Below are 18,067 nucleotides of genomic sequence, written 5' to 3'. Positions count from 1 at the left end.
AATAATTGTGAGAGTTCCTCTAACACTATGATATACTAATCTAACTTTGAACACATGTAGAATGAATTAACTTCAAGATAATAGTTTGTGCCTTTTGATCTAAAGAATTGGATCATGAGTTCAATACCAAGTTCATATGCTGTCCCAAGTAATTACCAAACTTGCAATGAGCTCTAGGTTGCATTAGATATTCATCTAACTAAAACTTGCAATCAACTCTAGGTTACATTAGAAATTCATCTGCTGAGTATGTAAAAGTTACGAGACAAACAAAGGAGAGGAACCAATACATACGGAACATTCAACAACTTTGATTCAAGCAACACTAAAAAATCTCTAAAAAATTAGATCGTCAAACAGGCCTCGGAAAACTTGTACATATGAGCACACAATTGTTTTTACATTTTCAAGATACTGAATAAACATGTAAAAGAGTTGTTTCCACAACAAACTTATTTGAATGAAAAGAAAACCTGCAACTAGTCTCTTGAGAAACAGGATTCAAATGAAAAAGATACAAAGGAAAACACTCATATCCAGAATGGCAAAGACTCGAGGAATGATAGCATCAACAAGTCTCTGCAGATTAAATATCAGCTACTCTTTGCCTTCGGAACTCCACTTGTTCTCTTGAACCAAGGAATCCAGACGGATGTTCTCCTCTGGTACTCCCTGTAGGCCTCGGTCCGATGATCTTTCTTTAGCATCCGCCGCTCTACCAGCACTGTAACATATGCCAAGCACAAGCTATTCACCAGTGGGCCAATGAACATCCAACCTTGTCCAACATTCCAAGCATACACAAACAAGGACCACCACCAGAGCTGTTCCCCAAAGTAGTTTGGGTGGCGCGAGTAGCGCCAGATCCCGGTGTCAAGATTTGGCACCAAGGGTGCACCATGTTTACTTAAAGTTTCATTTCTGCTCACAAATTCATAGAGTTGTGTATCTGCAAAGTATGCGATGACTATTCCACTTAAGCATGCAATTGTAGCGAGAGAGTCGCAGATATTCCATGGTTTATCGCTCGAGTGAATAGCATACATTGGCAGGCATATGCCAATCAAAAAGACCTGTGAATAAAGAACTTGTTAGGACCTGCATCACATCTGATAGAGAAGTATTTAAGTGTTTGATGTGACATTTAGCATAAAAGAAACTTAACAATAAATGAGGAACCAAGTTCAATTGGTCCTCATTGCATAGATCTCTACTACTTTGCTAATTTAGAAACATTAGAAGATCATGAGTTGATTCAGTAGATGATGTAAAAAATATGGACATGATCTCAAGATATACCCAAAGCTAAAATTATTATAAGAAAACTGGAGTTAATGTAGTTTCTCCAATTAACTTATTTTTTCACAGATCTGTTAGCTATTTTGGTGCTAACCATCAGTAAAGTTATAATATACTAAAGGATGCTTTCATTATTGAAATACATATATATGTATATGTATATGTATACATATATATACATATACATACATATACATCATATATATACATAAATATACATACATATACACATATATAAACATACACACACACACACACACATATATATATAGCTAACAGGGAAGGAGATTAGTGTCAGTCTCTAATGGACACTTCAAGTAAATTCTAGGATAGCTAAAACCTCTAGATGATTTTGTCATTGCATTTTGCAATATACTGTTTAACAAGTATAACTGAAGGTTTCATCACCAAAAGCTAAACACTCATGCGATAGCACTTGTGAAATTATCTTGAAAGATAAAGAGTTAAATAAGTGGTTGCGTTCAAATCAAACCATTTCAAGAAGTGATTGTTCAAGCAAACTATATTAGAAAGATTCACATTGGCATTTCCTCAAACAGGTTGAGAGGATAAAGAGAAAAAGGGAATAACGGGCTTTCTGACTCACCTGCTGGGAGAGGTAGACGGCAAAGAAGGATATCCACCACCAGGGTCTGCCGTACTCCTTCCTCATCTCGTTGAACCGCCAATCCTCTCTCGCCCCCCACTGCCACCGCTCCCTCCTGAAATAGTTGTGGGTGAGCCTCACGCTCCACACCCAAGTCAACACGGTCACCACCGCCGACCTAGCAGTGTCCGCTTTCGCCAGCGGGTGGCTAGCGAAGTAGTGGACCAGCATCACCGGGATCACCGTCCAATACAGATCAATCAACTGCAAGCCCAAACAAAGAAACATTAGCAGCCGCAACAGCGAGGAATCCTCCGAAGAACACGGCGATTGTGAAGAACGTAACCCAGTGGTTGGAGAGGAGGAGGCCGATAAGCCAGAAGAGGACGTCGACGTTGGCGAAAAAGAGGACGTTCGCGAGGAGGAGAGGGTGGTGGAAGCACCAGCCCCAGAGGTGGTCGGAAGGGGGAGGGGAGGGAGAGGAACGGTGGCGGTAGTGGTGGAGGAAGGAGAGGTAGAAGAGGACGGAAGGGAGAGGGGCGAGAAAGGCAATGGCGGCGTTCTTGAAGCTTCCCATGGCGACTTCTTTCGGGGTTGGGTGGATCGAGCCGGGGGTTGCAGAGCGGCGTTTAATAGGAAGAAGAGGAGGAAGGCGATGCACTTATTATTGAAGGCCGCGCGTGAACACTTGGCATTCAATGCCACTAAACATTCCGACTGTGGGGTCCAACCCAAATCTTCTCTCTTGCATGTACTTTTCTTCTGTATCAGCCCACTAAAGATTTCACTCTTCTGAGAGGAGCCCAAAACAAATAATTCTAAGGGTAAAAAAAAGATTCTAGAGTGAGATTAAATGTGTTTAATGTCCTCCTTCTAATGTTAAAATAATTTAAAAAATATAGAATAAATCAACTCAATTTTGTTTGAGTTCGTATGCGTAAAAAATCCTTCGATGAAAATAAAAATAACTGAAGTACTCGTTCGACAATCAACCTACATAAGATCGAGGATGGATGGATTTTCGAGATGATCCCTCTGATATTTTGATTAGTCCTCGAAATAAAAATAAAAATTTTAAATAAATAATAATTATTATGGTATAATGGGTTTTATAATAGATTTAATTAGAAAAAATATTCTATGGTATAGGTAAAATATTTCTCCGATCTATTTTGGATTGATGTTCGCATGACCCAAATTGATTGTATTACGATGTTATTTATGATTGAGATAAATATTTTTTTCATTCAAATACTAAGTACTTTTGATCATTGTTGCTTGGGTTGATGTATGTGGAGATTTTGATGAAATATTACTTGATCTTTAGTTATGTTGAGTACTAAAATATGGAAACCAAGTTCTTTTGATCCATGATAACCTAATCAAAGGGACCTAATCACTGTTTATCCTCTTAGCCTCACCCGTGAGAATCCCTTTGCAAGGAAGAGGATGCAGTCGACCACTCATTCGCTTCAAACAGAGATTTCACTGTACCTCAAGTGTGCAGAGAAAAGAGATGAATCATCCCCACCTGCAATGAGTTCATCACATCTCAGAGCTCACTTGTTATCCTGTCGGATTAGCAGCAGAGAGCTTTAAGGTGAGATCGAGACAGACAGCAGCTCAGCCATCATGCACCAGCTTCAGGTTTAATGAATAGACCTTTGCTGCTTTCAGCTGTTATGCCATGATGATTCGAACAAAAGGCTTGTCGAAACCATATTTCTGTGAGCAGCAGCTGATGTCCACTCGAATCGATCGAAGCAGAGAAACAGAGGATGGGACTTTCTGCTCACCCACTGCATCTCTTCTGTGTGTGCCTAATGATGACTGCAATCCTGCCCTCATATGTTTAAGAGTCGTGATACTGTGGTCCTCTACTTTGGGAGGTAATTAAGAGGATCGCCGCTTGCCCACTTCCATCTTTCTCATCATCAAACAGCACAAAAAGCCCTCAGAGCCATCATTAGAGTGAATGTTCTACCAGCTCATTCTGCTTAGTTTCTTTACAGTGAGAAATCCCTTAGATTTAACTGAAGATAGCAATGTTGCAGCAAAAGTATGATGCAAAAATGGGGTTCATTGAATAGGGTCATTTTTCTTACTAATCTTTACTTCATCTATGACGATGACAATGATGATCCTATAAAAAGAAAGAGAAGATAATTATATATCTTTTCACTGTCCAGTTTCCTAGTGTAGTGATCCACGACATCCATAATATCTTATTGATTATAAGTAAAATCTTGGGAGATAATATTAACGAAAGGAACTCTCCTAATTATCCTAATTTATGTAAGCCTATGCAATGATAAGATCTTCAAGTCTAGTTTTTTAGTCCTTAACAGTGTGGTGAAGTATCTTATTGATTAAAACATCAAAAATATATGAAATCTGATATTTTATTTCAATTAAGACATTAAAGTTTTTTCTTATTACAGCTTATAACAGCGTAAAATAAAGAACTAAATGCAAAAGAGTAACGCTATGGATTTGGATTTTAGTGCAACTTCAACAGAAGCAAAAGCTTAGATTGATAGATACAAGCGAAGATCTCTGCCACGTGAAGATGTCTTGTATGGTCGTCAAGTTTCAAAAGACAAAAGACATGCAGACAGACACAGCCCAAGTTTCAGTCTTTAGATTTTTTTTTTTTTTGTTCTAACATTTTAAATACAAAACTCAGGTAAGTACAACACAACACTGTGAGATGATAGATTGATTTGATCCCACAGGTACAACGCTTACTTGAGATGAAGACCTGATTTGACTCGAGCTCTTCTTGATCAATACTCCAAAATATAACTTGTGTAATAAAAGAAAAAAAATCACAGCTCTTGATGTGATCACTTTGCAAGGGAGAAGAAATGCTCTGTTACCATGAAAAAACAAACATATATTTATTCTGGAAAAGGTCCTCGTCAATCTTGGAGATAGACCCTCCATATAATCAACATGGAAAGTCTCAACTGTAGATATAAAAATCCCAACGTTTGGGTACTTATAATCAACATACAAGATAGAAAATTACTATATATATACATATATATATATATATATATATATGATTTGTAATATTGTACATTGATAGTAAATACCCAAACATTCAAATTTTTGTAGAGAAACTTTGCACCATTATATAGAGAGTCGATCTCCAAGATGGGGGACATTTTAAAAAATATATATATTATTATTATTTTGTTTTCTTGACTATTACGAGCTTCAAAAGAAATACAAAAGTTATTGGCGAATGTATTTTGTGTAATGACGGTTATTAAGAAAACAACTAAAATATAAAATGGTATTCGGTATATCTTCTTCATGTAGTTTAATATTTAGTTAATATCTATTTTAGTCTTTGGTCATAGATTATTTAAGTTCTTATAATTTACTCATATTTGAAATAATTCATATATGTTTTAAAATGTAGCATATAGGCCCCTTTCATCAAGTCTAGGGTAATATACGTTAGAGTCTACTTATGTGACATGTTGATTCATAATAAACTATTAATATAATAACATGTATAATTTAAGTTTAAAAAAAGATCCATTTTAACCCCTGTAATTTTAATCATAATCACTTAAGCCCTTATGATTTTGTTCATGTCTAAAATAACCCTTATATTTTTTAAAATATAGTATATAAGCCTCTCTTATCAAGTTTGAGTTAATAGACTTTATACTCTACTTATGTGACATGCTAACTTATAATAAATTATCAATATAATAATACATATAATTTAAATAAAAAAATTGATATTACCATCAATAGCGGGATGAGGCATCATCGTGGAAATGACCATCAACAACAATACCAAGTTGTTGCTGTCTATTTGGGCATCGTATGCACGCAACCTCTCATATGCTTACGATAAGCTTATGAGCTTTTGGTCCTGTCTTAGGTAGATATGCATCGATCAGTCCAATACTATGCATGTAATGGTCTCTTGATCACTCTTCCTCCTCATAGGTGCCTTCATCCCACCACCTCCCACTTTGTCATCTTTTGCGCCCCCACCCGTCGCGCTTAGGACGTGGTGGTCCAACTCTCCCTCACCTCCACCTCCGGCCTCTCCTATCTTTGTCTTTCTGCTATCGTCCGTTGCTTCTTCTTTCTTGAATTACATATGTCATTATATTAATGATTTATTATGAATCGATATGTTACCTAAGTAAACTCTAACATCTATCAACTCAGACTTGATATGAGGGACTTAAATATTATGTTTTAAAAAATATGAGGGTTATTTTAGATATAAACAAAATCATAAGGGTTTAAAAGGTACGTGACCAAAATCACATGAGTTATATGTTATGTTTTTAAATTATATGTATCATTATATTATATATATCATTATATTAATAATTTATTATGAATCAGTATATTACGTAAAGATATTCTAATATTTATTAACTAACTTATATGTTATGTTTTTAAAAAGATAATTATTTTAGATACGAATAAATCATAAAAACTTATGCTTCATGATTAAAATTACATTTGATTAATGAACATGTAATATTTGATAAATCGAAAGGAGGAGTTAAGTCGTTTGGATTGTCTCTAAATACATTATTGTATCGATCGGTTCCTTAAATGGTATCTCATCTTTTTCTTGAAGTTGCAAACTTAGAGACATCAAAGGTAAAAGGGAAAGGTAATTTCGCCTGCTAAAGCTTGCTCCAGCGCGGCCATTTGGCTGCTGCTGCTGCTGCTGCACCTCCACGTGCAGCTGTCTCTGTGGCCCATCTCTTCCTCCCGCACTCCAAAGACATCCCATCGCCATTCACACACATACACACTCTCTCTCTCTCTTCGTCTCTCCTAATTTATCATCGATCGGAGAGGAAACGACTTAAATGGATCGACCCAACCCCATCACAGCCATCATAGCTCTTTCTTTATATCAGCACATGAAGATAGTACGTGACTTCACACTTTCCAGGACCGCAACTGGGAACGGTGACGGAGCTCGGTCATGGAGTGGGGAAAAATTGCCAGTGAGGTGGTGGTGGGAAATGACCAGCTTGGAGGTAATTGCCTCGATTTGTGTGTGCGAGTCTTAAACATCGCAACCAGTGGCGTAATATCCGGTGTCTCTGTCTGCTAGTGGATCCCTCACCCATCACTAGACTTTGTGCAGTGTGGATGCCTAACTGAAGCCATCAGACCGTGAAGAGATCAGAGACGTGAAGTGTAGTCAAAGAAAGTTGACGAGCTGCCCTCCTTTGTCATGATGTAATATGGTCCAACTCCATAACCTTTGCTTTGCAGGTTCGTCTTCTTTTAGGTCGGGTATGACGTCCGGCTTGAGATTAATCTTTCGTTCCTGTTTTGGTCGGAGGAACAGTTCATTTGGAGAAGAAGAGCATATGAATTGGACGCTGATGAACAGAGCAGTAGCTATGTTTGCTCACAGCATTCACATCAAAACTTCGACTGGCATTATACATCCATAGAACGCTTAACAGCTTAATTTACATTACACTCTTCTCCTCGTATACGTACTTATAAGAGACATCCATTCATAGAGTCCATGGACAGCACAACACAGTTCAAAACGTAAGGGCGACGACGACGGAGGACCTCGAACCAGAAGACGAACCCCGCTTCAGTTCCTGGGGCCGAGTTGATTCACGAGAGCCAGGGCGTTGCTGGTGACCCGAGCCACCTCGACCACCTTCTTCCTGATGGCCGCTCGCACGGCGGGGCCGGCGTACTGGGAGATGCCGTCGAGGCAGGTCGTCTCGTCGGTGAGCGCAGCGCTGACCCAGGTCTGGACGTTGCTGAGGTGCCAAGCGAACCGAGGGCTACGCGCCCGCCCCATCCGGCCCATCTCCTCCACTGACTGCCGGAGCTGGTCGACGCTGTCGTGCATAGTCTCGATGCAGTCCCGCACCGCGCCGGCCTCCCGGGACCGGACCTTCTTCTGGCCCCCGGAAGACATCCGGCTCACGAAGGCGGAGGCGGACCGGGCCCGGTCGGCGCTGACGGCCAGGGCGGCTCGGGCCAGCTCCCGCTTGCTCCGGTGGACCGCCGGCGCGTAGGCCACCAGGCTCTGCTCGCACAGGGCGGGGTACCGCGTGCCCCTGCAGGAATCGCGCACGAACTCGGCAGGGGAGCTGGTGGCGGAGGTGAGGCAGCTGGCGGGGACGCAGATGGCGGCGGCGAGGAGAACAAAGGCGAGAGTGGAGCGATCCATTGCGGCGCTACTCTTTCCTTTTTCTCTCTTCAACACTAATTCACACAAAAAGCAGAGGTCTTCGAGATCTCTCTATATAGACCACGATGCCGACTAATTACAGTGCCACACGTGCCACTGTCTATTCTTTATTGCCGTGGTTGCTCTTTCTTTAATGATCCTCGAGGGTTGCGCGGGATTGTGTGGATAACCATAACACATCATGGGCATGGAGCGCAAATATATTGCTTTACGTTAAGGTGTTCCATCCCCATGTCCACCGGTCAAAAGGGCCATGGTTCCATCTACGCATCACGTGGGTGAAGCAGGCTGCAGGTACCCATGTAACATCAGGCTATACAATGTAGATAATGAACACATGGTTAACAGGTTTAACCACAACAAATCCAACAAGCCTGGGCAACATGTATCGAGATAATAGATTCGTGCTCTTACTGGCTGGCTCTATGTGAAAACATGCAAATAGCACAGGGCAACTGCTGGTTTGTTGATGCTGTGAAAGATACACTTTCGAATAAAGTAGCGGCTACACTCGATCAATGTCGTCAAGGCATAGGTGGTGTAGATGAGCTGAAGCGAACAGATATCATATCCAGCGTAGCGTACTAGTGTCTCTATATGAAGATTAGAGTTGAGTCAGTGCCATTCCAAACCTCCCAACGTGGTGGAACCCATTCCTTCCCAGAAATCATTGCAGCCAACTTCTTCACTGTCCACTCCTTCCTTGCTGCAATCCCACTGCCCACTTCCGTTTGCATCTGAAACATACCAAAGCTTTTTATGTTCAAAGTTTTATGACGGAAGCATATTGTGGAACGATTTCAAGGCGAAGGATTTGAGCAAAGCAAAACTAAGACGGCTTACAGTGATCGTAGAAGGGCTTATCTGTGGTTTCCACTGTTGTCTTCCCTCTTCTACTTCGCCAGGGCTTTGGATCATCACCAAGAACAATCATAGATTTTCGAGCTGTCACCCTCTCACCATCACCTGGAAAGCTAGTATATGTTACCGATGCAGCTTTACAGAACAGATTCTGAATCAATGAACAATTGCAAGGAAAAGCCACGCCAAAATGAACCACAAAATGGTGTAGAGCAGATTATCATCATCAACGAGTGGAATGGTTACCATCTTGAAGATGGCACGATGACTGGAGCAACTCATGTCTATTGTGACACTAGAAGATCAAAATGATGATAGATGCTGGTGATAAATTCTGCAATCCTCTGTGCTATGCTATGCTCATCAAACAAGTTCACATGGACTCCATTCAGACCCTCGATTGCTTGAGCACAATTCTTTTTCTTGTTTACCATACAAAGTGAAAGGTGAATTAGATGCTCAATATAAGATCCTAAAGCCAGTTTCTAATGAAGAGTGAGACAAAAAAAAAAGAGCAAAAATACTCTTAGGGCACCGAATAAGAACAATTTAATGCAGAGAGTCACATCGACTGTAAATAACGTTTATGACTTGAGTGATCATGGTTCGAATCAAAGAAACAATCTTTAATCTTGCCAAAATACTTTGGCGGGCTGCCACCCTTCAGAGTAAGATCAACTGAAGGTAACTTTTACACACCTTGACTGATTGAATTTTGAGCATGGATGTGCAACTAAATTGAGACAAAGGGCTTTGATTTTTGTTATTCTAGTGTAGTCTACTTAGTAAGAGAGAAATTTGCATGCAAACAGCGGAGCATAGCCTACATTTTCCTAGCAAGCATTGATAAAGATCATATAAGTCACGCGCCATCAAGAAAAATCTCTCATTGGATCAAGAAAGGTTTGAGGTATATATATGATTGGAGAGAGCTGATGAATGTTTCATGCTTACGAACCTGAAGAATCAAAGGGGTTCTTTCTTTTCCTTGAATTGTCGCCTCCCCCGGTATATGATTGTAGTTGAGGTCCCTCACTTTCGCCTCCTCCGGTGATTTCCGATTGTTCTTTTCCTTTGGCCGAGACCATAAACTGCCGGAAAATCACATCATGGAGAATGAATCTACCGCTCGCTTCATCGTTTTCACTTGATGAATCCTTGGTAGCAGAACCAATCGATGAAAAAGAGGTTTGCTTCACCTGCCAGCAGAAGAATATTCCAAACAGCTGCTCTTCGATCATGCGAATAGCATGTAAATATCATATGTTGTAACGAAGATGAGGCACCTTAACTGATCTGTCAGTGGTTTTGATGAGCTTTCGATTCAAGAACTCGGAAAGTGGCACCGGCTGCTTGTTGGATGACCTTTTCGGATGATGCTCGTCGGGAACTCTGGAAATGTGCGTTTGCAGGGGACAAATCACAAGAAATCTTCCAGATCAGAGTGGAACACCACAGCCAAGAAACAATCAAAATAGGAGAGATCTGAGAAGGAAGAAGAACAGCACCTAGATTTGGAGAAGAAAGATGGTGGAAGAGAGGTCTGGCCGAATTCCCTCACTCCCGACGGTCTCGGTTTCATTTTTGTTGCCCTTTCTACTTCTTCTTCTTCTTCCTTCGTGCTCTCTGCCTGCTTGTAATGGTGGGAATTTGGGATACCTTGGCGGGAAAATTAGGGTTTCTGCTTTCAATTTTCCCCGCCTGAATTTTGATCCACTGCGAAATTGCCATTTGCGTACGACTCTCCAGCCTATGCGTCTAAGCCACCTAAGCATAGTACTAGCAGTTGAATTGGGTCGAGTCGTCTTCATTTGACAGATTAAATTTCAAATTAGATCGATGTGAATCGTATTGTCTATATATGTATATATATATATATATATGTATATATATATATACCTAAATTTGATCCTGGTATCTTTGACCTGACCGAATGGTTTGGTCGATGTGACGTTTCGAGTCGACATTCGCTCGCAGCCACTTGGACCGGTTGGGGCTCCGTTAAAGTGTTCGTTTCGGCCCGACCCGAACCCATTTATCTGAGGGTTCACCTAAGATATCCTCTCATTTTGAACGGATCTAATTCACTCTCGATCTGCTGTGGGTTTCATCACATCAACCATCACCACAAATCATGACAGCTTAGTCATCCATTAACGGGCTATCGGATTGTCGAATTCTCCATGCGAATAGGAAAGAGACTAGTGCAGAATCTGGCACCGTATGATTCACTTAACGGTCAAATCTAATCCTCCACTTGTTACCGGGTAGATCGAACAGAGCATCTGGTGGGGTCCACGACAACCTTGATGGACGCTCGCACCCGCTTGGGATTTACTATCAAGAGCCACGCTTTCCGTACATCTCGCAGAATTCACCCTTCGACTTACTTGACCTCTGGGGGCCAGCCGGCGTGTGGGGCGGCCGTCGAGTCCAGTGACGACGATGGTGAGTGGGTGGGTAAGTCGAAAAATCGGTAGGAGAAAGTATCTAGTTAATGAATTATTGATCGGTACGACGCCGGTCTAACCGCCCTGATGGCACTTCCGTCAATTCCGTCCAAGTGTGGGGGCGTCGCGCCGATGCTAATCATGTACCAGCTTGAACAGTGTACTATCCCCTCATCGGCAATCGAGCCCCTTGAATCGTGGTCCTTGTCCGCCACGTGGGAAAATATCGGACGTCGATCTCGCGGCGGATAACAATAGCGGTACGTTGCACCCGCATCCGGCTTCCAAGATCCCCCCTCTGTCCGGCACCACACGTACAAACCCTCCTTCCATTTAGAATGACTCTTTTGCCCCGGAACTCGATTCATCCATCCGTCTTGGTATATGTACACAAAAGGCAAGTATTGATGGGTCCGATAACCTGCTTGACGCGATTCGAATCGGGTCGGATTATACGGAGATTAGAGACGGGATCAGGACAGGCAGTGCCTCGTCCTTGCATCTTCTATTCCAACTAAAGATATCCGGCAATTATATATAATTATTACATACGTAATAAACAATATATGAATGAGAGTATAAATGTTTTATTGGATACCGGGTGGGGTCGGAAACGGATCTGAGTCGATAACACGTCTTTGTCGTGGTCAGTTGAATTATTTTGAGGCGCTAAGCCGCCCCTTACATTTCGGAATATCCACATCTGGCACCTGTTCAACACAATACAGCGGGGCAGGGGGCCACCACCGTGGTAAGTAAACGCTAAACTTATCGGTGGGTCAAACAGTCGATGATCCGATCGTAGTGGGACAGAGGGGAAAATAGTTAATATGATGAAGCGGTGGCACTTCGGTCATTTCAAGGGTACCGTCTGGCAATTTGGTAGTTTGCGTCCACGTTCGGGGTATATGCGGGATGAACTCTCCTATATAAAGATGGCTCCGCTTGCGAGCCGCTCCTCCCCTAAAAATCCCCGACTCTTCTCCCCTTTGCGTTTCTCGTTGCTGTTCAAATCGCTCCTCTTTCTCTCCGTTACTCGGCGGCGATCGCCGTTATAACGGCGAGATTAGACGGAGTCCGGTCATCTTCTCCGTTCTCCTTCTCCTTTATTCGTTTCCAATTTCTTTCACGTTCCGTGACCTTTGCCGTGTCGCTCCTCTTCCTCGTCGGGTCAATTTAATTGAAACTGTGGTCCTTTTTTTTATTCCGTCCAATCTTTTTCTCTCTCTCTCTCTCTCTGATTTATAACGCCACTTGGGGGGTTGCATCTCCTCTTTCGGTGTGCTGACGTGGCGAGAATCGGAGGGGTTTCGATGTCGAGCCACGCCCGTCTCGCGGAGACACTTGGCGCGTCAAGGAAGCGGAAGGACCGGGAAAGCCCGCCCGACCTATCCCGTGCCCATCACGCGAGCAAGGCCGAGCCGGCTAAGGAACCGGCCTCGGCACGCTCGCCGACGGCTAAGGAGGGCAACCTGCTCCTGGCCGGCTACTTGGCGCACGAGTTCCTCACCAAGGGAACCCTCTTAGGGAAGAAGTTGGGACCGGGCCGGGCCGACCCGGGGAAAAGGCCTCTTGAGCCAGGCTCGGCTGAGCCGGCGGGGACCTACGCAGAGGTCTCGTATTTGCTGATGCGGGGCGGGGCCCATATACCAGGCGTGGTCAACCCCACTCAACTGGCTCGGTGGCTCCAGATGTGACGACGGCAGCAGTGTCGCGGCGATGACGGGAGGACACGTGGAGATCATTGATCGAAGGTTCGATGAAACCCATGCACTGCTACTACTACATCTCGTTTCGCTGCAGTGGCGCGAGCTGGTGGGTGACACCAACGATGAGTGACTTACGAGAAAAAACTTGTCGAAGCTTTCGTATCATCTTTATCGCCATTTGTTATGTTTCTTTAATCTCTGCTTTCTTGTAGCTTTGGACGTAGCTGAATGCTGCTGCATTTCCCGTTTAAATGCAAGGACTGGTTTTTCTTTCTTACCCTCTCTCTCCTCTGCTGTTGCTTATTTTAAATGGCGTGCTTTTTACGAGGATCGAAATGTTATTCTCTTCGTGCTTCTGCTCCTACTTCGGTAGGAGCATCCGTGCTTAAGACAATGAACCATATGTTGCTGTGCGTTTGCTTTCGTGCATGCGGCTCGTGTTTGCTCTCAAGCTTTTATGAGTATCTAATTTGTGGGTACGTAAATGTTTGACCGAAGGCACCACATTTAAATTCGAAGCAGGGCGAGACGTGAGACTATGGTTCATGAGCTCGTGTTGATAAGAACAATTCTATGAGAATTTTCGGGTGCATGTTTATATTGTCTCGCAGGGATTATATTGATATATCAGCTAAGAAAAGAAGTGAGACTTTGTTATACTTTCTCATATATCAGCTATTGTGTCGATAAATTGGACTTGTTTTCCCTCTTTCAAGTGAACATGTTTTTGGCTCTTGAGCTGTATTGCACTATGTAGTTTCGCTAGTTAGATCTCTAGAAGTCCCCCTTAATTTCCTGGCTGTTTATAGGTTACATTATCAGAACTTACAGACGTCGAGGAGGCATTTTGTTTCCACTTGATTGCCTTAGAAGATGCTGGATGCTCTTATTCTGACATTAAGTAGCATGTGAAACTAATTAAATATAGCTCGGGAGAGAACTTTCTGTCTTTTTAGGGAAAATTTTCTCTCTTTTTGTATAGCTCTTGCAGAGACGTGACATTAGAATGGAAGATGTACGAGTTGTGCTGTGCAGTGTTCTCATGAATAGTGTGTATTTTCGTTCAGAGCAGTTGTGTAATCCGTTCTCATGATTCAGAAGGGAGGTGTGCGTTCAAGCATAACATGTTAAACGTATACGAGCTCTCCATACATTGAATGATCAGTTTCGAACAGCACGAGTTTCTGGAATCAAGACAAGGCATCAGAGTCTCTAGCTACGGTCATCAAGAAAAGAGAGAACAGCATCAAGGCTGTTAGTAAATATTGGGAGTTAAAGAAAGGCAACTTGATGAGGCAATTGGAAGTGCATCTCATGGTAAAATGTCGACATGCATCGTAGCTAAATGTGTAAAGCAGTTCACGTCTGCCTTCAACACTCTTCTTGTCGCCATGGCTGCAGCCTTGCTTGCATGCGCGTGTCGTCCTGGTTGCCAAGATAGCGGATCTCTACCTGCATGCACTTTGCTGTGAGGTTCACCGAAGCGATTTATCACCAGAGGTCCTTTCTGTAGCAGGTTTCACCGCAGGTGGAGCTACATTTCCACCATCACGAAGCTTCAGGAGTGAAGTGAAGAACTCGTGGCACAGCACCCGCCTTCGTAGTTGTCTCCAGCAGCTGAAGCATGGGAACCGCATATCAACACGCGAGTGCATTAGAGAGTGAGACGGGGAACATTGGTCTTCCTTTCCAGTTCGACACATCATCGTAAAACCACAAAAGCCAACCATGGACAGTCCAATAATATTTCTTTGAGCGCACCGCAAGCGGTCAAGGAAAGATCAGTTATAAAAGGTATAGGCGAATACGACGAATATTTGCTTGACCGCAGCGCAAGCGGTGAAGGAATGACCTTTTATAAAAGGTAAAGGCGGATATGGTTATCGAGGTGGAATATAGTGTCTTTCTATATCACAGATTCAATTCGAGAATCCTAATTTGAGCATGGGAGAGACCGCATCAAGAATCTTTTCGACACTAATCTTTATGCAGGGAAGCATCTTAGGTTCGGAACCACATCGAAGCTTTTTGCACATCTATAGCTTCCTGCACAATGAGCGACATCAAACCTTGTGATCATCCTAACCCATAGTCGAGGTTATAAGATCCATTGAATTATCTGTGTAAGACCATGAAGCGTCCACAAGACAATCAAAGATCAAAAAGGAGATCAACTATGCATATAGCACGGATGAATTCATCAAGACAATCAGAAAGGGCTGCCAAACACTACGGCTATGAGTTCTAAGCAGTAAATTAAGTGTCAGATGGCAACATGGAGTGTCAGAATAATAAGTTCAAAGCTGATCGCTGCAACCAAACCAGACAACTGCTCCATTACTTCAATCACAAACACGATTCATCCTATGAATGCCAGAGTAAGATGTAAGAAAATTATATACTGAAACGAAATAGCGTACCTTCAACCATTATTATCAAGAATATCTATAGAGATTTCTTCTTGAATTTTGGTACAGCTCAGAACTCTCGCTTTAGATAGTGTAAAAAAGCCTTTTTGCTTTAAAGAGATGATTGAGCTTAGGGACCAAAGTCCTCATATATATATATGTTCTCCTATCAAGAATATTTATTATCACCAAATCATAACGTTCAAAAATTAATTTAAATTTGTAACTTTTGAATCATAACGAAGAACTTTAATGATATTAAACATAACGGTTTCATGAAACTAAAATCATTTAAACCATAATAAATTAAGAAATTCATGATAATAAATTATGAATCTTAATGAGAACAATTATATTATTATTAAATTAAGAAATGAAACTCTTAAACCATACACTATATAAAGTAGCATCAAAACAGGAGACAAACTCAACTTCCATGGTAGAAGTAGCCGTCAAGGTCTGCTTAGCGCTTCTTCAAGAAATAGCTTCACCGACCATCATAAAAATATATCCTGATGTTGATTTACGAGAATCAACACAACCGGTAAAGTCTGAATCTGCGTAACTAATCACATCCAGATTGTCTGTATGTCTATACATAAGCATGTAATCTTTGGTTTCTTGTAGATACCTCATCACTTTCTTTGCAGCTCTCCAGTGGTCCATACCTGGATTACTCTGATATCGACCTAGCATCCCCACAATAAATACAATATCAAGTCTAGTATAGACCTGAGCATACATAAGGCTTCCTACGGCAGAAGCAAATGGGATGTTTTTCATTGATTCATTTTCAAGGTTATTATTTAGGCATTGGTTCATATTGAACCTATCACCTTTCATAATGGGAGCAACACTTGGTGAACAATCCTTCATCCGAAATCTTTCTAAAAGTTTATCGATATAGGTTTCTTGTAATAGACCTAAAATGCCTCGAGGTCTATCTCTATGGGTCTTAATGCCAATGACATAAGATGCTTCACCAATTTCCTTCATGTCAAAATTTTTAAAAAGAAATTGTTTCATCTCATGCAGCAAACCATAATCATTGGTTGCAATCAAAATATCTACGTATAAAACAAGGAAACATATTTTACTCCCACTAATCTTCTGGTATATGCATTGATCCATGGAATTTTCAACAAATCCAAATTAAGAAATAACTTCATAGAATTTAAAATATGATTGGCGAGAAGCTTGTTTTAAATCGTATATAGACTTCTTAAGCTTACAAACCAAGTACTTACCAACACTAGAGGAGAAACCTTCATGTTATTTCATATAAACCTCTTCCTCTATATCTCCATTAAGAAATGTCATTTTCACATCTATTTATTACAACTCAATGTCAAAATAAGCAACTAATGCCAAAATAATACGTAGAGAATCTTTCTTAGATACAGGAGAAAACGTCTCCGTATAATCGATTCCCTCTTTTTAAGTAAATCCCTTTGCAATAAGTCTTGCCTTATATCTCTCAATGTTGCATAATGAAATTTTCTTAGTTTTAAAGACCCATTTGCAACCAATAGCCTTTGCTTCATTAAGCAACTCTACAAGATCCCAGACTCTATTACTCATCATGGAATTCATCTCTTCTTTCATTACATCAAACCATAAATTTGACTCTTTGCAACTCATAGCTTGCAAAAATGTTTCAGGGTCATTTTTGGCTCCAATATTATAGTCAGATTCTTGTAGGTATACAACATAATCACTAGGAATTAATGATGTACCAATGTTTCCTTGAGGAACTTGTGGTTCATCTAGTTGTTCAGGAGTTTGTTGTAATTCTTAAACTGCTTGATTTATTATAATACTATCAACAACTTGTGAAATTTCAATTATTGGTTGTTCAGCACTAGTTTGTACTTAAGGAGTGCTATGAACTATAACCAATCTATCATGTGATGTGGAAGGTTGAGATTCTGTATGATCATGTGCGGAAACTATATTCCTAAAATGATCGCTCTCATTAATCACATCATTCTCCAGATATTTAGCGTTTCTTGATTCCACAATCCTAGTTGTGTGAGATGGACAATAGAACATGTAACCTTTGGACTTTTCGTCATATGCAATGAAATACTCACTAATAGTCCTCAGGTCCAATTTCTTCTCTTGTAGATTATATACCCTGACTTCAGACGGACATCCCCAAACGTGTATATATCGCAAACTTGGTTTTTAACTTTTTCATAATTCAAATGGTGTCTTTTGGACAGCCTTGGTGGGAACTCAGTTTAATATATACGCAGTCGTTTTTAGTGCTTCATTCCACAAGAACTTATGAAGATTGGAGTTGCTAAGCATACTCCGCACCATGTCTAATAATGTTCGGTTTCTTCTTTCTGCAACACCATTCTGGTCTGGAGAACCAGACATAGTGTATTGGGCAACTATCCCATGTTCTTGAAGAAACTTAGCAAAATGACAATGTGCTTGTCTATTTTCAGTATATCTACCATAGTATTCTTCACCTCTATCTGATCTTACAATTTTAATTT

The 18,067-nt window shown here is 41.3% G+C and overlaps 4 protein-coding genes across 4 annotated transcripts; 1 reads left to right on the top strand and 3 right to left on the bottom strand.

The window, feature by feature from the left end:
- Positions 1-344: 344 nt before the first annotated feature.
- Positions 345-2,560, bottom strand: LOC103979388 (uncharacterized protein C594.04c). Its single transcript, XM_009395559.3, has 3 exons — positions 2,253-2,560; positions 1,907-2,170; positions 345-1,073 (listed from the first exon to the last, which is right to left on the bottom strand). The coding sequence occupies exons 1-3, from the start codon at positions 2,481-2,483 to the stop codon at positions 594-596; spliced, it is 975 nt and encodes a 324-aa protein (XP_009393834.2). The 5' UTR covers positions 2,484-2,560; the 3' UTR covers positions 345-593.
- Positions 2,561-7,330: 4,770 nt separating this feature from the next.
- On the bottom strand, positions 7,331-8,171 carry LOC135610289 (pectinesterase inhibitor 9-like). The gene has a single exon (XM_065104629.1). The coding sequence runs from the start codon at positions 8,109-8,111 to the stop codon at positions 7,521-7,523; it is 591 nt and encodes a 196-aa protein (XP_064960701.1). The 5' UTR covers positions 8,112-8,171; the 3' UTR covers positions 7,331-7,520.
- Positions 8,172-8,306: 135 nt separating this feature from the next.
- LOC103979574 (uncharacterized) lies at positions 8,307-10,631 on the bottom strand. The gene is made up of 5 exons (XM_009395781.3): positions 10,502-10,631; positions 10,280-10,385; positions 9,952-10,192; positions 8,976-9,098; positions 8,307-8,869 (listed from the first exon to the last, which is right to left on the bottom strand). The coding sequence occupies exons 1-5, from the start codon at positions 10,573-10,575 to the stop codon at positions 8,748-8,750; spliced, it is 666 nt and encodes a 221-aa protein (XP_009394056.3). The 5' UTR covers positions 10,576-10,631; the 3' UTR covers positions 8,307-8,747.
- Positions 10,632-12,756: 2,125 nt separating this feature from the next.
- LOC103979661 (uncharacterized) lies at positions 12,757-13,140 on the top strand. The gene has a single exon (XM_009395865.3). The coding sequence runs from the start codon at positions 12,757-12,759 to the stop codon at positions 13,138-13,140; it is 384 nt and encodes a 127-aa protein (XP_009394140.1).
- Positions 13,141-18,067: the final 4,927 nt, after the last annotated feature.

Source organism: Musa acuminata, chromosome BXJ2-4 (genome assembly GCF_036884655.1).
Source record: "Musa acuminata AAA Group cultivar baxijiao chromosome BXJ2-4, Cavendish_Baxijiao_AAA, whole genome shotgun sequence".
Lineage (NCBI taxonomy): Eukaryota > Viridiplantae > Streptophyta > Magnoliopsida > Zingiberales > Musaceae > Musa > Musa acuminata.
Note: the sequence above shows the minus strand (reverse complement) of the source record. Positions and strands in the feature narration are given on the sequence as shown.